Source organism: Cyprinus carpio, chromosome B1, assembly GCF_018340385.1.
Source record: "Cyprinus carpio isolate SPL01 chromosome B1, ASM1834038v1, whole genome shotgun sequence".
Classification (NCBI taxonomy): Eukaryota; Metazoa; Chordata; class Actinopteri; order Cypriniformes; family Cyprinidae; genus Cyprinus; species Cyprinus carpio.
Window position 1 is genome coordinate 30,515,518 of NC_056597.1, and position 23,398 is coordinate 30,538,915.

The 23,398-nt window shown below is 36.5% G+C and overlaps 3 protein-coding genes across 4 annotated transcripts in view; 1 reads left to right on the forward strand and 2 right to left on the reverse strand.

Annotated features, from left to right (window-relative positions):
- Positions 1-2,975, reverse strand: part of LOC109080469 (NACHT, LRR and PYD domains-containing protein 12-like) — a 303,365-nt gene extending 300,390 nt beyond the window's left edge. Inside the window, 1 exon segment of the mRNA XM_042717471.1 lies at positions 2,811-2,975. The gene's annotated coding sequence lies outside the window, so the exon portion shown is untranslated.
- Positions 1-23,398, reverse strand: part of LOC109062409 (NACHT, LRR and PYD domains-containing protein 3-like) — a 209,735-nt gene that overhangs the window by 124,235 nt on the left and 62,102 nt on the right. The gene's annotated exons all lie outside the window — the stretch shown is intronic.
- Positions 11,594-14,963, forward strand: LOC109104124. 2 transcript variants are annotated; one of them, XR_006153865.1, is made up of 7 exons: positions 11,594-11,756; positions 12,182-12,320; positions 12,411-12,946; positions 13,113-13,208; positions 13,293-14,069; positions 14,256-14,603; positions 14,719-14,963. XR_006153865.1 is itself a non-coding variant. In XM_042717553.1 (4 exons), exons 1-3 carry the CDS (start codon positions 12,685-12,687, stop codon positions 13,541-13,543), a joined length of 609 nt encoding a protein of 202 aa, XP_042573487.1. In that variant the 5' UTR covers positions 12,572-12,684; the 3' UTR covers positions 13,544-14,069; positions 14,256-14,603. The 2 variants fall into 2 exon arrangements, 1 of the variants encoding a protein (XP_042573487.1); XM_042717553.1 differs by lacking the exons at positions 11,594-11,756; positions 12,182-12,320; positions 14,719-14,963 and having other exon boundaries at positions 12,572-12,946.

A 23,398-nucleotide genomic window follows, 5' to 3' on the forward strand; every position in this document is an offset into this window, starting at 1 on the left:
AAAACATATATACTGGTAGATGCTAACAAGCTGGAATTAAAGTACAACATTATGAAGAACCACTTCACCGGGTAACAAAACTGTTTAGGAATATAAGCAAAATGTTGTGCATTAACAATAACGGATTCGTGCAGTGTATCATCGGTTGGGCTACGGAGAGTTGAGAGAATTAGCTACGTCAGCAAGAGTCGGCTGTTTTCAAGAACCTAGTAAGCTGCCCCTTAGGCAGAGGAGAGCCAGCATTTTTGAGCATTCACTGAAAGAGAACATTGTCAGTATTTCATTGAGACATGATATTAAATAAGAACATGAGGTTAAATAAATCATAAGGCTAAGAAGTAGCAGATGAGATAGATAGAATAGCAGATGATAGATAGATAGATAGTTAGATAGTAAGATAGATAGATAGATAGATCGATAGACGAGGTTCATGAATCGTTGTTGCTAAGACAGTGGCATTAAAAATATCTGCCAAACGCTAAAATGGTTAATGTCTTACTGGGTTCAGAGGTTCATTTCTGACTTCACTGAAGGCAGAGGGCTGACTCATTTTGTGGGTTGATCACAGCTTATTTTCAGAGGCAGTGTCCTCCTCTCTCTTCTCTTGTTGACATCATTTTAGAGAGAAACGTCCTCATCTTCTGTCTCTTCTCAGTCCTCTCAATCTTTCAAAAGAGTGTTGGAAACATATTTTAAAAGATAAAATTAAAGATAAAAAAAGAACTAAAAGAAAAAAAATATGTTTGAAAACCAGCATTGTTTGTTACAGCCCTCTGTGAGAATTTTCATTAAACTGCTACAGCCTTAGAATCGATGCTGTGTTGGTCAGTATTTAGTCTTTTTTTTTTAACTATTTAATACTGTACCATAATTTGGATAGGCCTATAGATGTGTAGTACATTTGCTTTTTCAGCTTTGTCGAATTCACAGATAATGGGTACAGTTAAACACTGTTATTTCTGAACGTAATGACACAACAGCAAAAACTGGTAATCCATATAACAAAGAATCACCCTAAATAGCACTCATTTTTATGGAACTACATGATCACATGAATAATATGTTATGCACTTACCACCAAAAACACACTGCTGTATAAATATATATATAACATACAATATAATTATATAACTATAAATTAATAATAACAGTACAGGTCAAACGTTTGGAAACATTACTATTTTTTAATGTTTTTTGAAAGAAGTCTCTTCTGCTCATCAAGCCTGCATTTATTTGATCAAAAATACAGAAAAAACAGTAGATATGTGAAATATTATTACAACTTAAAATAATAGTTTTTCTATGTTGAATATACTGATTAAAAAAAATTATTTGATTCCTGTGATGCAAAGCTGAATTTTGCAGCATCATTACTCCCCGCCTTCAGTTTCACATATGTACGATCCAGTCTATCATCAGGATCGATTTAGAAATCATTCTAATATTCTGATTTATTATGCGTGTTGGAAACAGTTCCTGCTTGTCTAATATATTTGATGATAAAAGGTTAAAAAGAACTGCATTTTATTCAAAATAAAAAAAAAAAAAATTCTAATAAGTACATATATTCTTAATAATATATTTTCTTTAGCTATCACTTTTTATCATTTAAAAACATCCTTGCTGAATAAAGTATTGATTTTTATTTTAACAAAAAAGAAAAGAAAAAAAATTACTGACCCCAAATTACTGACCAGTAGTGTATATTGTTATTACAAAATATTTATATTTTAAAAACATAGCTTTTTTTTTGTTTTTTTGTTTGTTTTTTTTTACTTTTAATTCATCAAAAGTACCTAAAAAAAGTATCACATGTTCTGAAAAATATGTTAAGCAGCAGAACTGTTTCCAACTTTGATAAAAGAATCATCATAAATTAGAATGATTTTCGAAGGATCATGTGATGAATGATCCTAAAAATTTCAGCTTCTGCATCACAGAAATAATGATAATTAAAGTATAATAAATTTAAAAACAATTATTTTAAATGTAATAATATCATCACAATATTACTGTTTTTTTTTCTGTATTTTTGATCAAATAAATTGCAGGCTTGTATGAGCAGAAGAAACTTCTTTCAAAAACATTAAAAATAGTAATGTTTCCAAACTTTTGGTCTGTACTGCACACACACACACACACACACACACACACACACACACATATATATATGTGTCTAAATTTCATATTAATAACAATGAATATATATATAGAACTTCCCAGAACCAACAATGAATATATATATAGAACGTTTTTATAACAAATAGGGAATAACGAAGGGAATAAGTTCGTTCAGATCACCAGAAACTAATAATTAATAATAATCCATTTACATATATAGCGCTTTTCTGCGTACTCAACGCGCTTTACATGAACCACCACCAATTTAATAGCCCATTTAATTCACTGTAGCATATCTTTAGTGGTTAAAGATATTGAGGATGAGTTGGTACAAGAGAATGTTCTGAACGCGTTATAAGTCTTATATCCTACTGGAAATATATTACAAATCTGCAACAATTAGGATTTACAGTTTAAAGTAAAATATTTATGGCACTCGCATTTTTCTGTCTCCATGTTTTTTCGACCTTCATCCTCTTCAATAGTAAAAGTATATTAAAATAATTCAGCTACGCACTTCAGTTGTCTACGTTTCGGCCATTTTGGCCAAACTGTTTTACCTGGTCGAATAATGGAGGTCTTAAATCCAATGTAAAGAATAGTAACACACAAAAAGCAGTTCAGAGTAGGCGACATACATGCTTACATGATAAGTTCTTAATTACTAAATAAACAAATGTTTAACTTACCACATAAAAAATACGATTTAAATATGTAGTGTTTGCAGGTTTAAACCCTTGAAATGGCGTCTCTTCGTTTCATACTCTTTCACTTTCTTTTCTAGTTAGTCACGTGTCACATCGCAGTAAACACACTCGTGCTTCCGCTAGTGGCGCAGTGAGCCCAAGTACACAAGCGTGTACGTCTGCAGACCAAGTACACCCGGCTGCAGCCTGCAGATTGAGGCGGAGCTGCATCTGGGGCGGGGCTGCACGTATCGCCCCGCCCCATACCTACTCTGATTGGTTCGATCGTCTTTCATAGACATGATATAGGATATGTGTGTGTAGTTGGTGGAGTATGTTGTTTAAAAAGCTAAAAACGCTGTTCAGTTTTACAAAGATTTCATTATAATGCACAGTTGTTTATTGTTAACTTGACTCACTGTCTGATTTATTGAATCACGAGATGTTAGCTGCTGTAAGTTTAATCTTCTGGACCAGTCGAATTCACAAATGAATCATTGGGACATTCTAAAGTGCTTAATGTGAAAGTACGTGGCTTTATGCGTTAAATCAGTGTTTTAAAAAATATCAAAATTATTAATAAAGTATTCTATTCACAGACAAGCAGATATGAGCCCAGAATACGAACACAATGTGTTTAATTACGCGTTAAGCATTTTCCTCCCATAACCTGCTTGTCTGTATGCTTTATTAAAAATGTTTACTAAGTTAGAAAAAAAAAAAAAAAAAAAAAAAAAAAAAAAAACCTTTTTAATGCATTACGCCAAGCGTTTTTCTTTTAGGCTAATGGTTTTCTATTGGAGGAAAACGCTTAACACGTAATTAAACGCATTGCGTTATTATTCTGGACTCATCTGCTTGTCTGTGAATAGAATGCTTTATTAATAATGTGTTTACTGACTTTGGTCTTAAAAAAAAAAAAAAAAAAAAAAAAAAAAAACGTTTAATGCATTACGCCACGTTAAGCGTAGAATGTTCAGAATCATTCCAGCTGATTCGACTCAATAATGGTCACAAAATGAAGGAGAGGAAAAGTCTATGCTTTGCAATGTAGTAAAGAAAATTAAAGTTTCATAAAAAATTGAAATGGCACACAGCAGACACATTAGCCTGTTGCAGATAATTATACGTAACAATAATTGTCTTGTCATGCTATATAAATTAAAACAATACTGATACATCCTTTTCATTTCCTTTCTCATACTCTGATGATATGAAATAATCAAATTTTCAAAAATTATTTAATTCATAATTTATTCTTCTATCTGAAGACCTGATCCTCCCAATGTGGATAATTAACCCAATTCATTTATTAAATGTAGTGTGTTGTTCGTCTGTTAGCCTAAAGATCAGCTTAATTTAGCAAAACAATCATTTCAGGGACATGGCGAGTTACAGGTTAATGTTTTTTTTTTTTCTTCTTCTGTGCATTATATTGAAGGCTTTGTAAAACTGCACAGCGTTTTAAGCTTTTTAAACAACATGCTCCGTCCTACACCAACTACACACACATTTCCTGTCACGTATGTCTATGAAAGATGATCGAACCAATCAGGGGTGCGGTACCCAAAACCATAGTTGCTAACTAAGTTAGCAACTTTGTTGGTTGCAATGCAATTTCCCATTGCCAACCAACTAAGTTGCTAACAGGTTAGCAACTAACATCCTACAACTGCATGGCATGGGTAGGTATGGGGCGGGGCAACACGTGCAGCCCCGCCTCGATCTGTAGGCTGCAGCCGGGTGCTTCTCAGTGAGCCTGCTCTAGAGCAGCTGCGATGTAGGTGACAAAAAAAAAAAAAAAAAAAAAAAAATTTTAAATCTTTGACCCGTCAAAGAAAATGTTATTGGTTTCCACTACAAATACCATCACAAACCATAATAATAATTCTTTACATTTATATAGCGCTTTTCTGGGCGCTCAAAGCGCTTTACATAGAAGGGGGAATCTCCTCAACCACCACCAGTGTGCAGCATCCACCAGGATGATGTGACGGCAGCCATATTGCACCAGAACCACCACACACACCAGCTTATTCGTTTGTTAAGTCTGATGTCACGTGTCACCTCTTCCGTGTCCAAATGCTCTATCAGATACCACGAGAAAACAACAAAAGGTGCTAATATACACTCACAATGTGATATAATACTACCAAAAAATTAATAATCCTAATCTTTAACTCCACACCGAAATCCCAGATAGCCAGACAATGAAAATAAAAATAAAAATAAATAAATATAAAAAATATTTTTGTTTGGGATGCTGTGAGCATGGAGACTGTAGTGTACACTGTACGTTTGAAAACATTTAGCTTAAATGTTTAATATGAATAAACAGTGCTCATAAACGGCTGCTGAGGTCGTATTCTCAAGTGAAGCTAGTTGAGGCTTGGACCCGGAAACAGCGCTTTTTACATCATCACTTAACAACCAAATTGGTGGAGAGGAGACAGAGTGATGAAGCTAATCAGCAGATATGGGGATGGTTAGGAGGCCATGATGGTCAGAGGCCAATGGGAGAATTTGGCCAGGATGCCTGGGTTACACTGCTACTCTAAGGACATCCTGGGATTTTTAATGACAACAGAGAATCAGGACCTCAATTTAACGTCTCATCCGAAAGACTTTTAACCATTAAAACCATTAAAAAATGTTTTTCTGTAGTGTGTTTTGGGACATATTCCATTAGGATTTATTGGTTTTAACAAGCCACCAACTGAAGACGACTAATTACCAGTAGAGTCCCACAGGAACCATTACAGTTTACATTAATATAAATACAAGTCCCATTATAACCAGTAAAACCATTACAGATTTTGTAATGATGTCTATTGTTTTTGTTTTTTTTCAGCAGGGAGAGCACACAGTCTGAATGAAAATTAAACTCAACACAAAAACTAAACATCTAGAAAATGTTATGTCGTCTAATGAAGTAATAACTTTTTATTGACATTCACCCATGCCATTAAAACACACCACTGTCCAGAAACACCCACCAGAAACACGACATATAGTATTTAAAATGTGTAAAGGATAATCCATGGTTACCTGTGAATTAAACCATTGTATTGCAAGACATGCAGACTCGGAGCCTGCTGCATCTACAGTCCCGCACCCATGGTCCCGCATTCTCAGACCCCTCGTTTTTCGAGACCGCGCCTCCAATCAAATTGGATCGGATAAACACAAGGATAAACACGTGAAGAAACATGAGTATCGTCAATTTTATTCAATATTTTCTTTTTTAATCAAACTACTTTATAGCTCATCAATACACCAAATAGTCTATTTAATATTTGTAAAGATAGTTTGTAACAAAATTTGAGCCATTAATGTATGTTTTTTTATATAAAATAAAAAATATTTTGATAGCTAACGTTAGCCTTTAACCTTGGACTTTTTTTTAGACAAGCCATTGTAAAAATTTCACTAAAATTAGTTGACATTAAAGTAGACCAATTCAATACATTAAGTGTGTTAATATCAAAGAATGCCATCATTAATTGTTTAATCAGATTTACCGTTTTACCTTTTTTTTAAATTATCAGACCTTTTTCTCCTAAAACTATAAATTGAATTAATTAATTCTGGAGTAATTATTTTACTTTATATAATGTATGTAGACTACTTAAATTAGTTCTTATAAAACGTAAGTATTAAAATGGATCAATATTAATTTAACTGTGATATGAAGTTGTTGCCAGCCATTTACAACTCATACAATTGCCTAATAATCAAATTTACTATGCCTTCACTATGTACTAACCAGTCTATGGTATTAACATGTGAGCTAGAATGTGTCATTTGGCCTTTTTTTGGGTTCCTTGTTTTAATTTGTATTGACTGAAATTGACTGAAAAATATAATTTATTATTACACAATATTTTTGACAATGGCATTCATCCTTTATTTTAGTGAAGTTGAGGAATTTGACAGGGCGATTGCAAAACGAATGAGAAAAGAAGCAACATTCGCCTACCAGAAAGTAATTATTTTACCTTTTGCATTTACATTACATTTTACATTTATTCATATAGCGGACACTTTTATCCAAAGAGACTTATAAATGAGGAGTTTTTTTTAATGCAATTGAAGACGAAAAGTAAAGTCACTAACATAATTATTTCTTCCTTTTTTCTTTGCTTTATCCTGTTAACAGCAAGATAACGGTGATCAAGGTGATCGTTAAATAAAGTACAGAATTGTTTATTATTGGTGTTTTGTCTATTCTTATTTGAGTTTTGCTTCACATTCAAAATATCAAAAAACAGGATGGTAGCATGGTATAATGTTAATTAGACCATTATAGGTTGAACTGGAAGAAAAACTGGAATTTGAATTAAAAAAAAAAAACATTGTAGAAATATAATATCACATAATATTTTTCAGAAGATAGTTCAATCTGTAATTGTATCCCTTACATCAGTAATTTTCTTTCAATTGCACCCACGCTCAAAAAAATAACTACTGGGTAATTTGTTACACTGTAAAACCTGACAAGTCACAGTAACTCAAACCGTTTGAGTAAACAGATTGCCTTTACTTAAACCATTTAAGTTTTAAAACTTTGCAATTATGTAATCAAGTGATTAATTAAGTGCCTGATTGAGCTTTAGTGATGAACAGCTGCTGTTAACAAACAGCATCACCAGCTCCACTTATTAATAACCAGACTGACTTTATTTCTGTCAGACGTCTACAGAAGATCTGATTGAGAATTAACTAAGGTTTAGATGTTGATTTATTGTTTCATTTGAAGTAACCATGTTAGAGATCACTGTTTGCTTTAGTTGGGCTCTTGATCCTTGATTTCTGTCTTAGATTATTTTTTTTCTGGTTGTTGTAACCATGTGTTTTTGAAACATGTTTGTTATAACTCAAAAAAACCCAGAGAAAATATGATCAGGTACTGGTTGTTGTACAGCATATTGGTGATGATAATCATCAATTACGGAGCTGTTCAGAGTTCAAAATCTTACTAAATAGATGTTCTATAGTTAGTTCAGTTGAATACAATGAAAGCCATTCAAAAAGTCAGTGGTGTTTTCATAATCAGTTAATATAAAGGACTTTCCAAACAGTTTGGTCTTCTATGGTGTCAATTAGTCACACACAGACATCAATAATCAGAATATGAACCTCAACAATGGTTACAAGAAAAAAACAAAAACATGCTGCAATGCATGCTGGGTACTATTGTAGTACAAAAACTCATCCATGGCTCCCAGCATGCTCTGCTGCATTTTTTTTTTTTATGGTCACCATTGTTGAGGTTCATATGCTGATTATTGATGTCTGTGTGTGACTAAGTGACACCACAGAAAACCAAACTGTTTGTAAACTTCTTTATATTAACTGATTATCACAGAACCGCTGGCTCTTAGAATCTCTTTTACTGTAATCAATCCAACTAAATACACAACACTTACTTCATCAGAGATTAGACTCCGAACAGTTCAATAATCAATGATTATCATCACCAATAAACAGTATAACAACCAACATCTAGGTACAGGTTAGATAAAAAAAATGTAACCTGAATGAACTGTAAGTTGCTTTGGATAAAAGCAGCTTCTAAGAGTGTGAGTGTGTGTGTGTGTGTGTGTGTGTGTGTGTGTGTGTGTGTGTGTGTGTGTGTAACACCTGATGATATTTTCTCTGGGCTTTTGAGTTACAACAAAAAAGTAAGACAGAAAACAAGGGTCAAGAGCCCAACTAAAGCAAACACTGATCTCTAACATGGTTACTTCAAATGAAAACATAAATCAATATCTAAACCTTAGTTAATTCTCAATCAGATCTTTTGTAGATGTCTGACAGAAATAAAGTCAGTCTGGTTATTAATAAGTGGAGCTGGTGATGCTGTTTTGTGGGGTTGTTTAATCAGATCTTGAGAGATTTAATGTATTTTATTTCAGTTTATTTTATCTAAGGCTGTGTCTAAAGTCAGTTGTAGTTCTTGTGTTTCTCTTTTCTTCAGTGATTCTGTTTGTTAACAGCAACTGTTCATCACTAATTCACAATTATCACTCAATTAATCACTTAATTACATAATTGCAATGTATATCTTCTTTCAGTGAACTCAACTGAATTAAGTTCAGAGTACTCATAACTATTAGTTTTAAAACTTAAATGGTTTAAGCCAATCGGTTTCCTCAAACGGTTTGAGTAAACCTAACTTGTCAGGTTTTTAAGGATATCTGTTTACTCAAACGGTTTGAGTTAAGTTACTTGTCGGGTTTTACAGTGTAGAAATGAGAACGGTCCAGCATTTTGCAATAATTATTATTAATTCTGTTATCATTCTTGATGTTTCAAACTGCTAACACTTTGCATTTTTGAATTATGCCTTTACTGTGTGACCAAAGATTTTGTATTGTGATCGCGCTGGTGCCTCGCGCACATTCATTGGAAACAGTAGTCGTTCACCGTGCCATTCGGCGCAAGCAGCGGTCCACTTTGGCATATTTTTGTTAAATATGATTTTTTTTTTTTTAATTTTCTGTCTTTATTGAAACACGCGTGAACTACAAAGCCTATTTTTCCTAATGAATAATAGTTAAGCTTGAAATAGGCAGCATCACGAATATGGAAACATTAGGATTTCTCCCGAATGAGAGCCCAACCTTACCTTATGGTTCGATTTAAATTATTATTCATTTATTTTTATTTTTGTTTGTTTATAGCTAAGCCTATATTATTATATACTGCAATTTTATTTATCCATTAGAATTATATATTTGTAATTATTGTTCTGTTCTGATAAATTTGTTAAATGTAAAGTATTTGTTGTAAAGTGAAGAGAGCTAAAAATATCCTGTTGGCACATTATAACATTATTACCGTTATTATTTCTGAATGTAATAAAATGCAACTTATACATGACTTATATATTTTTTTTCCTCTCACAAACTTAATTTATTTTTTAGCCTGTTTTAAAAAAATAATAATAAATAAATAAAATAACATGCAAATAAAAATAACATGCAGCAAACGAAAATAGGCGATTAATCGTTTTAAAATTTGTTACTGTGGGGTAATTATAATTATTATATACTTAGGAACAGAGTCTGGGCCTAATCTAGGCTATCCAGGGTTTTTTATATATTTTTTTTTTCATTGCATCTGAAAATGACTTTGTGCAGCACATTCATTTCGCACGCTCAACCTGCCTCGCGCGTTGCTCAGCTGTAGACGATTTAAAAATGTTTGATATAAAGGTTGCTGTCCCATTTTATACAGGAATTGTTCATTTAAAAAAAAAAAATCGAATTATATTGTTAATTCTAATTATATTGTTAACACAAGTTCATTTAGGCTATTTAACATGCACTGTGACATTTTACCCTTTTTAACTTATAAACTCCTTGAGATTTTAAAGTCAGGTTTAATAGTATTGAAGTTCAAGTTTTTTAAAAAAGGTTTTAATTGCTTAAATTATTTCTATGAATTAATAATATGTTATCAGGTTTTAATTGCTTAAATTATTTCTATGAATTAATAATATGTTATCATGTTTATTCTTGTAGAAAATAAGTGTTTATTCTTTAAGAAAATAAAGGAAAAAATAAGGGACGATCCAAATATTATTCATATTTGTTTTGCTTCACCTATTTATGTAGGCTACAATTATTCTAAAAAAAAAAAAACAACAAAAAAAAACATGTATTTAAAAGTGCCATCGGCCTGAGTAAATTTTGACCATTATAGAATTGTGACTTTAAAGGTTAGTGATTTAGGAGGTGAAAATACTTTGAAATTACAAATGTTATGGGATTTTAAAGCATAACAACTGAAGGTCTATGAAACGTTAGCCAATAAAGCATTTTTTTAAACAATGGGCACTTAAAATTTTTAACTAAAATATTATTTCACCCATATAGCCTGTGAATAAACAAAATGCATACTTTTCAATAAAAGAACACTGACAGTTTACTTGTGGTGTTTGAATTTGTACTTCAATATAATGAGCTCCAAGCAGCATTAACTTACAATGAAATACCTCTCTCTCTCTCTCTCTCTCTCTCTCTCTCTCTCTCTCTAACTCTAACTCTAACTCTCTATTTAACAGCATTAACTTACAATGAAATACAGCTTCCTTCAGGTAGACTGAATGTTTTTCTGTCTTGCTAAATGCTGGGCTCATGATCAATAAGTTGTATTCGCTCAAACTGATTTAGTTAAATCAAAACTTGTGGACTTTGAAGCTGAGTGCAGTTAGCGCGAGTCCTGCGCGCTGTGTAGCGGGAGCAGCTGATGGAGGACTCCGCTTGGTCTTAAAGCCTTCCTCAAACGCTACGTTCACAAATAACAACCCAGTCTCATATAAAAACGTACCCTGACTACGTTGGTCCAAAGTGCAAAACGTAGAGGGGTTACAATAATGGCCCTTGAACTGTATGACTGTTACGTTTTTTTTTGCCTATTCTTTTCCTATTGTTTTGCGTCCAAGTCACGTGACTTTCAAGATTCCGACCGTGAGAACAAAAAACATGGCGGACATTTCTCTCATTTTTAGTGAAAAAAAATCAATATTTTGAGTTAGTTTCTGCATAAAAATAAGTTTTGTTTACATTTCTAGCGAGAAATATATATTTTATTTTCATAATATTCACTCAATGAATGTACATAATCACTCGCTTGCTCGTTGTTGCGAAGATTTTTCAGATCTCGCCAGAATAACGTGAAATTGCAACGTTTTGGTTGCTATGGACGCTACTAAAAACAAGCATAAAAATGTAAACAGAAACCAAGAAGAAGAAGAAGAAGAAGAAGAAGAAGAAGAAGAAGAAGAAGAAGAAGAAAAAGAAAACGAGGGAAAATAAGCAGGAAAAGGTAAACAAGGAGGAAAAGGAAGCGTGGAAAAATAACTTGACCAAGCTGAAAATGAATCACCTTGACCCCGAGGATGCCATATTCCTGGTTGATGCGTTCCTGGATGAGTGCAAGGTAAATAACATTATCTCATTGGTGGAAAAAGCATACTAATTACATGCTAATTATAAGGTCTAAGACCATAATAGGCTCTGAGGTATAGCAGGGAAGAAGTATCAAGGTGCAAAACTGCAACACTCCAAACAAAGTGCAACTATACAGTACCTGGTTCAATGTCTTTATTCAAATGCAAGCTATAGTGCTGAGCTGAGCTGAGTTCACACATTAGAGCCAGTGAGAGTTTAATTCAATATTCTGTCAAAACGTTTAACTTTCTTTTCTATTTTTCAATGTAGAACGGGTTTTCTAGACAGGGCCACAACCGTTAGACTGAATTTTTACAATGTAATATTATAACATTGGTTTTATAATGAGATGTTTATAGGTGGTTATAACCTTGGTGGGTGGTGGTTTATTATTTGGCTTAATTGTTTATTTAGGTGGATCAGCATGGACAAACTAAAGGAGGGTCAAAACAATCCACAAAGCTGTGTGTTTGGCTCGATGAGGACAAAGATGGTCATCCTCTGCCAAAAAGATGTAGAGCTGGAGAGAAACGAAAGCGAGATTCAGCTACTGGTTGGTTTTTTTTGTTTGTTTTTTTCTTCATCATTAGTTGCATTCATTATTCATTGAGCAAGTTCTAAATTAGTATTTATATTTTTGCAGTTTCTTCAGCAAGCATTAAAAGCGTGTCCTGTGCTCCGTCTACCAGCACAACTGAAGACACTGTGATCATCGAAAATTTTGGTTTTTTTCCCTTAATACTTGTTTCCTTATTTGTTATGTGGTAATTGCCCAGATTTAACATTGCCTTCTTCCCTTTTAATTTTCAGACTCCCTCATTCAAGATGTCCGAGACCTCTTGGGAAGTGGTGCTGAACAACCTTTCCCCTCAGACTGGAGGAACAGGCAAACTACCTCTCTGGAGAATTGGACAGTAATGAGGCCCTTCATGGTGAACAATATGTTGTCATCTGAGAAGCCCAAGGAGGGGGTTTGCCATCACTGTGGACACAAGGCTGCAGTAGTGATGTGTAGGGACTGTTTACCGCGATCACTCTACTGCACAGCCTGTGACCTTTCCACACATGAGGCCCTGGTGCTTCATAACAGAGCATCCATGGTGGAGGGGTTCTTCAGACACCTGCCGCCATCCACTTTTGTTCAGCACATGGGAGGGAAATTCTCCTATCATGAAAAAGGTAGTTTTATAAGTCTCAGGTTATATAGGCTGTTTTACATTTTACACAAATCCTGGTTTACTCCAACAAACATGCTGGATGAAGTTGTGTTTGATAGAAACAACACCCTCTCTGTTGAGTTTTTGGTTTCATTTACTCTAATATGTAAACTAATTCTGCTTTTTAGATTGCATGTTACCAATCGTTCCTCCCTGCTGCGACTGCTCCACTGGGCAAACAAGCTTTTCCAAGGGAAAGCCAGTTATTTTAATTGGAATGAATGGTAACATTTTTTTTTATTATTTCTTCATATTGTGTTTTTTGTTTCTTGTGAACAAGAGATAATTGTTTTTGTCTGAAATTTCAGGAAGATACAACCTCTTCCTTCCATCAGTAAACTGCTCCTGTGGAAAAACTTTGCCAGTGACCATAAGTGATCTGGTTGAAAGTGGTTACTGGCCAGCCACTGTCAATTTTGAGACCTTGTACTTGGTGGACTTGTTCACCACGTATGAGGATCTAAAAATCACTGCCCCAGGGATGTCGAGACAAGCTTTTGTCAGCATGCTCAAATGTCGTACAAAACTCTTCGGGCGAGTGAGTGGACTCATCATTTAGTTATCTTGTTTGGATCACCTTTTAAATAACAGATTCATTGTTAGGACTTGTTGTTGCAATCCCCAAAGTTTCAGCACATACTTCTTGACAGAGCCCTTTCTTCGTCATGACCACAGTCTAAAGCCAACCTTCAAAACTGTTTTGTTTTTTCACTTTTGCTCTAAGAGTGGTAAGATCTGTGGGGACACAATGCAGAGGGCCTTCCTCGAATGGGCCTATGCCAAATTTGAGGTAGACAAGCTGTCTCAGGTCCAGCATTTTCAGTGCCCTGCATGCACACCCTCCATGTTGGCAATTGCAGTGGATGGGAACCGCAAATTATATCGTTTCAAAAGCCAACCAGGGTGTGTAACATTCATGTACAATGAAATGCTAGTGAGCCACAAATTACTTTTATACACTAAATTTAACCCACATCTATATATTTCTTTCAAGGCCTGATGGGTTTTTTTTTGATGGAGTCTTTTTGGCCAATGATGCTGAGGTGTCCTCCTTTGTTGATTACATCCATGGAACAACTGGACATGTGAGCTAAATTTATATTTCTTCATGTGTAACACCACAATTAAAAATTTGTATGAATGCTTGCCAGTTTTTTCCCCAAAATTTAAACATTATTTGGTTTGCATCAAATGCCATAATACCATGATTTACGGCTTATTTTGTAAAATGTAACTGTGTAAATGTCTGTATTTGCCCTCATCTGTTTAAGAATCCAGGGAAAGGGAGATGTGGTGCGGGTCAGTGGACTGCAGCACGAGAGTCTGCCAACAAGTCTGGAAGCAAACTAGACGAGGAAGGTGTTGAAGTTGCTGTCTGCCGTCATGGGGTTTTGCTGAAGGGACTGAATATGTTCCGTGGAGAAATATTTGCATACCCATTATATCTCCAGAAACAGCTAGCTTCACAGACCGTCCAGTTTTTTTGCTCTGATGTGGTCTGCAAATATTGGCCATATCTGCAGAAAGTTGTGGACCACTGTCCAGAGTTGGAGGACTTGCTGAACATGCGCCCATTTCTCTCCATCATGCATGCAAAAGCGCATTCATGGATGTGTGAGGTAATAATGACAATTAGATGTATTACTTACCATTTGCACCACACATTATGATTGTCTGTCCTCTGCCCCTACTTGTTGTTTTCCAAATTATAACATTCATTTAAATGTGTTACAGTTAAAATGGGGGGGGCGCAATCAAGAAGGAGCTGGAACAACAATCGGGGAGGAGGTTGAACAGGTTAACAGCTTCCTCTCTCGAGCAGCCATATGTTCCAAGTACATGTCAAAAGCCGGTAAGCATTTTTCATGTAAAGTTGTGTCCAAACTGAGACCAAGTGGTTTGAACACTGATGCTCGGCCTTTGCATTTTAGAGTTCCATGCATAGGTGCTCCCTTAGAAAACAACTGTCTAGTCAGCACTTTTACACTGATCAGGATTCTCTTAAATAATAATTTAACTTCTGACACGTTAATTAAGTATATGATTATTTCCAGGTTTATGTGACAATATTAGAGAATGATCAATGTAGTATCTGACCTGTGGTCCTCACTGTGAACCTGAATTACTGCACATACATTGTGTGTCGTTCGCACAGACATGCTAACAATCCAGGCAAGTGGCTGGAACAAGCGAAAGGCAGAAAACCTTGACAGGACACTGGCCAAAAGATACATCAAGGTACAACTAGGAAAATATGTATAATAACATTTTTGTTTTTAAATTCTCAGCATTTGTTAACAAGGATATTTATTTTGGACAGACTGTACAAAGGATTGCAGAGGCAATAAAGGACCTGGAGAAACTCACAGCTGAGTTATCTCTACAGCAAGACACATTCCAGCAGTGGGTGTCTGCTGTTCAGCAGTGGACCTCAGGTACTTTGAAAAAAATTATTTGATGGGATATTTTAAGAATCATAGGCTCAGCTCTTGTACAGGGGATCTGAAAAGAGGCTGATTGTAAACTGAAATTGGCATTAATCAATTTGTTAGTTGTCGTCCAAAGGAGCAACAATCCAAAATGACCTGCAGAGGACCATCGAGGGGCTACATTTGGGCATCAAACAGCGAAAATTTCAGCTGTATCGTCAGTCTGGTGAGAGCAGAAAAGGCCGCTAGTAATGCAGATTTGTGAAAAAATGAATTCACTACTGATTTATACATAGTAAAAATAGCAAAGCCTTTTATTAAAAAAAAAAAAAAAACATCTATTGAAGTAGGTTTACTACAAGTCAGGGCAGCATACTGAAAAACTGTCAAAATCATAATAAGGTTGACTGCAATATCCAAATATTTCCAATATTTCTGCATAGTGCAGAGATGTCCTGACCTACCAAAATAGATTCTGAAAAAAATGTCCAAAGTTTTTTCACAATTTTTCAAATGATTATGAAACTTGTGATGCAAAAATGATCACACAACATCTGTCACAATAATCATAAAAACATACACACATATTGTGAAGTCTTATTTTGTATGGTGCTTTTGTGTAGTGATCGTGTGAATGTACACTCATTTTTTGTTTCTCATTGTAGGTGGGAACAAGCGAAGGCATCAACTGAGAAGAAAGATTGCTGTTGAGAAGAAAGCCTTGGAAGTTGCCATCAATGACCACAATGCTACTGTGGGGGAAGTTGAAAAACTGCCTCCTCCGAATGAACTCCTGGCTGTGGACAACTACTCCTGGCCATGGGAATGTAAGTACTTCCTCTGAAATGCACTGAATACAAATTGTTTGATGCACACATCTTGATGTAAATATGGAATCCGATGTAAAAAAAAAATGTTAAGACACTGGCCAATATGCAAAAAAAAAGAATGCAGTAATTTGTAAATGGATGTGGATTTGCGAAGCGCTGATCTCTATCTCATCCTGTCAGGGTTTAGTAGTAGCATGCATGCAAAATATCTTCTGTCCCAATATTTTTATAGGAGGTTGTAAGATAACACTTTGATGTAATGTATTGCAGGTCATGGTGATATGGAGCGGAAAAATGAATGTTTTTGACACAAGGTAATGCTGCTGGCTAGACTGAAAGAAGAAGAATTTATTGTGGTTCACGAAGTCAAGCAGCACATGGAGTACATGAGGAGTGTTGCTGGACTGATTGAAGAGTTTACCTTTCAGCTCACTGAAGACACCAGTGGGAAATGTAAGGACAACACATAGGAAGTCTCTTTCTTCTATTTGCTTCTCTGGTAACCATTGGCTCATTTCTTTATATTTTAATGTCACATTCTCAGGCAGTACAGAGGGCTTAATGGAGAAAGGACGTGAGGGACTACTCTGTGTGCTGAAGAGAAGATTGCGTGAAGTTGAAGCACAACTGGCTAAAGCACGCACAACTTACAAAAGTATTCTTGTACTGCAAACATTGCCCTTAGATGACTTTTCTGAAGAGGAAGACTCAGAGAATACTTCCTCAACTGATGAGGAACTGGGAGAGTAGTTATTAGGGAGATGATGTGTTTACATTGTGTTGAACCCAAACGTCAGTGCTGTAATAACTTGTATGTGAAACCTGAGGTTATTTTACTGCTGTTGTAAGATTTCTTAGTGTTTAGAGCATGTACTGCAAATTCCTCTGAAACTGTAAAAACCCATTATGTTAGCCCATTAGTCCCCACCCTCTGCCCCATCACTATCAATTGTAAATCATGAACAATCAAATTTTTTTAATTACCTTGGTTTTTTTAGCATTACATTTTTGGTCTAAATGTATTGCGCATCCCTACATAGCTTCACTATATTTTGTATATATTGTACCTACTGTAGTTTACATAGCCTATTGTATTGTTACTCTCTCCAACAGTGTGCTATTCCAGCTTATGTTTCCGCGTTAGTATATCAATACTCACTCACTCTCACACACTCACTCGCTCACACACACACACTCACTCACACACACATACATACATACACCCACTCTCACACACACTCTCACTCTCTCGTTCACACACGAGCACACACACACACACACACCCCTACCTATCTAAATATATATAGTCTTTATTTTGTACAGGGCATAGTCTCTTAGCTCTAGAAAGCCTACTTTATTCATTTCACCCAGTAAAGTGAACTGTTGTTTCAACTATAGTCATGTCTCTTTTGTTTGATTCATGAATAGTTTTCATTTAAGTCAGTTTACTGTTTTATCCCATTGTGTGAGTTGTTCCTTTCAAGTAAGTCTGTAGTATTAGGCCTATCTTCTAAGGCAGGGGTCATCAACTACACTTGTCCGAGGGGCAAACCATTTCTCGGCAGACACTATCAGGGCCAGACACTCTAGTAAATTAAAATGAACATTGTATCCTATAAGTAATATATTATTGGACATGTATTATTAGATATTATATTAATTATATTATTATATATTATTTAGCCTTTGTCAGTGTTAACTTACTCATATTACCTGTACGATAGCAAGCCACTAGGGCGAAAACGATATTTTAGGCTTCATATTCATGAGGCTGTCAACTGCTCACGTGGGGAAGGTGACTGCCGCTGGACGAGGCGGCCAATCACAGCGAACTGATTGACATCCAGGCTAGGACTGCAGGCGCTTAGGCAGACATAACAGCTGTCAAGCGGAAATGTCAATTCCTTCGCAAACTGTGTGATTGTTAAACTTTCTAAATTTTTTGTTTTGTGTCTCAATCATGTGACTCTCGAGGTTCCTGTCGGGAAAACAAAAACGGCGGACATTAAGTGGAAAATTAAATATCTCTTGTCTTAATTATATTTGTGTTTTATAATGCAGCACTACAGTAGATTGACATCAAATATGACGGTTTTAATAATCACGCCTTCAGTTATGAAAAATAAATGTGTGTGGGTTTTTTTACATTTTTGATAGCGGAAGTAGCAACATTGGCCGTGGCCGTTACTATGGAGATTAGGACAGTCCGCTTTGCGTCACGTGAGCAGAGCAGTTGGCGCGCTGGTCTCATGTTTTAGTTAAACTATCGTCATTAAACAAACATTTTTGTCTTCTCTTAGCATAGATCATATACATGCAGTATAATTATTTATTAGACAGTTTGTGATGTTTGATATATTGGGTAGATATATGTTTTCACAACCCTAGCACAACCCTAAAACGGAGGAACTACAACTGGGGTGCTGATGTCTACACAAGTACTGAAGAGGGGTCTAGGGAGTTGTAGTTTTTTTTTAAACCCAGGGTTTTCCTTAAAATTGGAAGTTGTAAATACTTAATTGGTGGCATTCCAGGGGGTTTAGGGGATGTCAAACACATTTTTGGCATCAGACTTTAAATATTGTCTTGTTCAATGGGGGATTTTTATTTTTACGCCATAAACCCCCACCCCCCCCCACCGCACCCCTTGGTGACTATGCTGAACTTATAACCCATGTCAACACCTTTCTATTACAGTTGGTCTCATGTATGTAACCCTTTTTGTCCCATAATTATAAGCCTTCAAATATGCCCTGTGGTTAAGGTTCAAAGGTCAATATCTCAAAGCAGGAATAATATTGAACCTTCAGATTGATATATGTTACTCTCCAGGTCAAGACCTTTCCAGTGATGTATTTGGTTAAGCTCTATGACAAAGTTTAATTTTTTTCACATTTTGGACATGTGCCCTAACAGGCTCTGGTTCAGAGAGCACTTTGAGGGCTTCAAGTGTGTGTGTGTGTGTGTGTGTGTGTGTGTGTGTGTGTGTGTGTGTGTGTGTGTGTGTGTGTGTTTGTGTGTGCAGGGGCATCGGACTGGGGGTAAAACCAGTACTGATTAACAGGGCCCCAAAGGAAGAGAGGGCCCTTGAAAAGTCTGGAATATATTTTATTTTACCTGGATATTTTCAGGGGGGCCCATCAGGACTGCCTATGCATAGGGCCCAGGATCTTGTGCAATGCCCCTGTGTGTGTGTGCGTGTGTGTGTGCGTGTGCGTGTGTGTGTGTCTGTGTGTGTGTGTGTGTGTGTGTGCCATCTTTTAAATAATAATCAAAATAAGGATTGTTTGAGAATTTTTTTATCTTTATGATTTTGGAGGGTTTTATGCCAGGATGAACATAGTCATTCAAATCATTTATATCTGCCACAGCAAATAGGCTACACAATGCATCTAATGTTATAGTTAGATTTAAGTAGACAAAAAAGTGTTTGCAGTGCTTTATTGGATGGCATGGTTAACTAGTATATAACTCTCTCACACTTACACACACAATCTCTCTCTCACACACGCACGCACGCACGCACACACACACACACACACACTCGGATATGTGCTTTACGGGGACTCTCCATAGGCGTAATGGTTTTTCTAATGTACAAACTGTATCTATCCCCCTACACTAAGCCTTCCCCTAAACCTACCAATCACAGAAAACTTTTCACATTTTTTTTTTCAAAAAACACCATTTAGTATGATTTTTTTAAGCCGTATGGTTTATGAGGACACAGATGTCCTCATAAACCATGTTTTCGTTGTAATACCCATGTCATTATGCACATTTGTGTCCTCATAAACCATATACAAAAACACACACACTAACAGGAGGCCCTGACAGGAGGGGGACAGAGTAAAGGTACACAGGACCTACAATTTCCACACTTTTATCAGCCCCGGGTCTTTTATTAGTCCAGTGGACCTGAACATCCTGTGTGTAATATAAATGTGGTGTACAGTGTGTGGTCATTGAAAATGTGTTCAGATATATTTTCTATTGTAAATATTGTATTTATTTGCAAGTCGCTTTGGACAAAAGCGTCTGCTAAATGATTAAATAAATATCTATTCTTCACAGAAAATGAGCCAAGACCAAAGTGTCTGAGTTTGAACAAATAATTAATCGTATCATTTTTCTTTTGATAAAAAATGAAAACGGGTCCAACAGACCCGAACACCATACAAGGGTTAAATGTAACTGTCACAAAAGTGCCATCACGTTTTTACGTGTGGGCAACGTAGCTGCGAGAGGTCATTGATTGACAAGTGGGTTGCCCTATCACAGAGGCACAGAGGTCAGCAGATTGACAAGTGAGTGAGGGGGTGTCCGCTCTCTCCGCCACCCACCATTCATACTGTACATCCTCAAAGGTAGGTAATGAATACACGTAGTGATATCAACATATGCTAACGGAACCTGAATAATAAAGTTAGTTAGCGCTGTCTACGCCATCATTCGTTAATTATTTATCACCATGAATTTATAGGGATGTGTCCAATGACATAGGGGTTTATCCAGCATTATATTAGCCACCGCATTTAACGTTAGCTGCATTTGGCGGCAATGTGCTAATCGAGGTCAGAATCTATGGTCAGAATGATAAATTGAAAACTTTATTGATTCCAAATTCACGTCACTGCAGCAGAAATCAACTTGGAGGTATATGAAACAATCGAGTACGGGTAATTGTTGCATAGACTCTGTAGTAGGGCTGTGCGATATGGACTAAAAGTCATATATCGATATTTTTTCCGTGGCCGGATAATTTCATACGTCTTTTATTAATGGCCCGCGGTAAATAGCACTCCCACCACTCACTCATACTACAAATCCCACAATGCACTGCAATAGCTGACACACAGGTCATTAAAACGGCTCAAGGGCAGAAATGTATAGTCATTTAAACGCAAAATAAACTACATCGATATTAACGATATCTCGTGCTGTATCGCGTTTGAAAATATGAAACACACATGAAGTGTTGATATCTGACACTAGCCTACTGATAATGCTGAAATAGTCCAAATTACAAACATTTGTAATGTAACACTTAAATAAGGCAGTTCCTTTGTCTCTTTGGTTATTAAATGTTGATTGTTTTATATTCTAGTTTTAAGATGCCACGAGGGTCAACAATAACAACCTGTGTGGGCTGCAAAGCAGCTATTGGTGTGGCCACCAAGACCTGCAAATATTGCCAGTCAGTACAGCCAAGAAAGCAAAGACTGGCAAAAAAACTTAAGAAATTTGAGGACAGAAAGGAGACGTTGTTAAAAAACCAAAACAAAAACCAAACCACCTCTCATGTTATTGATGAGTCATCTGTCTTGGTATGTGTTTAACGTCTGTAGCCCACAATGTTTAAGACAGTTATAATTGCTTATATTTCTGTGGGGTACAAGGCCATAGTCTTCATTGGAAAGTATATTATATTATATTATATATATCTTTATTTTCAGGTCGAAAAGGTAAACACATTGGGGTACAAGGCCATAGTCTTCATTGGAAAGAAAACAAAGAAGCAGAAAACCTGGTCCGCACAAGTCCTCCAGCCAAAATGGCAGCTGTCAGACCATTCTGAAAAATGCCTTGACAGGATGAAGGCCCTCTATGAACTGTTAATTAATGGTAAGTGTGTGCGATTATTTAAAATCTTACTCCACAGTCAACATAAAAATAAATGTGACAGCAATTACAGTTGGGGATTTTCTTGGTACCGCTGTCACAGGGCAAACCACAGTGGGCCAAAAATAGCTATTCATCTGTTGCTTCATCAAATTTGGTCTTTGCTTTATCCAATAGGTGTTTCTTTTAGAGCTGCGACAATTAATTGATATTTGAGATTATTAATCAATTATACAATTAATCACCAACAATTTTGATAATTGTTTAATAAAAACATTCTCTGCTTTCAGAGTCTTACATATGAATATATATATATATATATATATATAGATATATATATATATATATATATAAAATCTTTGACTTTGGGAAACACTGGTCAGCCTTTTTTTTTTTTTCTGATGGTTTATGGACCAAACAACTAATCGATTCATTGAAAAAAAAAAAAATAGCCGACAGATTATGAAAATAACCGTTGTTTGCAGACATAGTTTCTTTTACTAGTCAGTGAGCCACATAGCTCACTGATTGTCTGCCATACATAGCAAAACAATCAACAGCAAGAGGCATTGCTCAATTCAACTTCAAAAAACTATAAACACATATCTCCACTTCACATGAGATAATGAGATCCTACAATTTGCACCAGAGTACAAAATCAGCCTCGCCTCAGTTCTACAGAGAGCATAGAGTCCATAGGGCAGCATTTATAGACAGAAGAATACAAAAGACAAATGTACTGGACGTTTCCTTATGGAGCACAGTCCCTGCTAGAAAAAAGGGGACATTTGTTCTTATTACAGGAGGTGAATAATTTCCTCTTTTTGTACCATTTAGGTTGTACTAACCAGCAGCCCGCCACCGGTCCTCCGCCCATCCAGTCCACCACCAGTCCTCCTCCCATCCAGTCCACCACCAGTCCTCCTCCCATCCAGTCCATCACCAGTCCTCCTCCCATCCAGTCCATCACCAGTCCTCCTCCCATCCAGTCCATCACTTCCATCACCAGTCCTCCTCCCATCCAGTCCATCACCAGTCCATCTCCCATCCAGTCCACCACCAGTCCTCCTCCCATCCAGTCCACCACCAGTCCTCCTCCCATCCAGTCCATCACTTCCATCACCAGTCCTCCTCCCATCCAGTCCATCACCAGTCCTCCTCCCATCCAGTCCACCACCAGTCCTCCTCCCATCCAGTCCATCACTTCCATCACCAGTCCTCCTCCCATCCAGTCCACCACCAGTCCTCCTCCCATCCAGTCCATCACCAGTCCTCCTCCCATCCAGTCCATCACTCCATCACCAGTCCTCCTCCCATCCAGCCTGCCACCAGTCCTCCCTCCCATCCAGTCCACCACCAGTCCAGTCCATCCAGTCCATCACTTCCATCACCAGTCCTCCTCCCATCCAGTCCACCACCAGTCCTCCTCCCATCCAGTCCATCACCAGTCCTCCTCCCATCCAGTCCATCACTTCCACACCAGTCCTCCTCCCATCCAGTCCACCACCAGTCCTCCTCCCATCCAGTCCATCA

What these genes read in the sequence shown, in the direction of transcription:
- LOC109104124 (XM_042717553.1), top strand. Translation starts at nt 12,685, where the DNA reads ATGAGGCCCTTCATGGTGAACAATATGTTGTCATCTGAGAAGCCCAAG. An exon ending in ATTCTCCTATCATGAAAAAG is followed by an intron (nt 12,947 to 13,112) that starts GTAGTTTTATAA and finishes TCTGCTTTTTAG; the next exon opens with ATTGCATGTTACCAATCGTT. An exon ending in TATTTTAATTGGAATGAATG is followed by an intron (nt 13,209 to 13,292) that starts GTAACATTTTTT and finishes CTGAAATTTCAG; the next exon opens with GAAGATACAACCTCTTCCTT.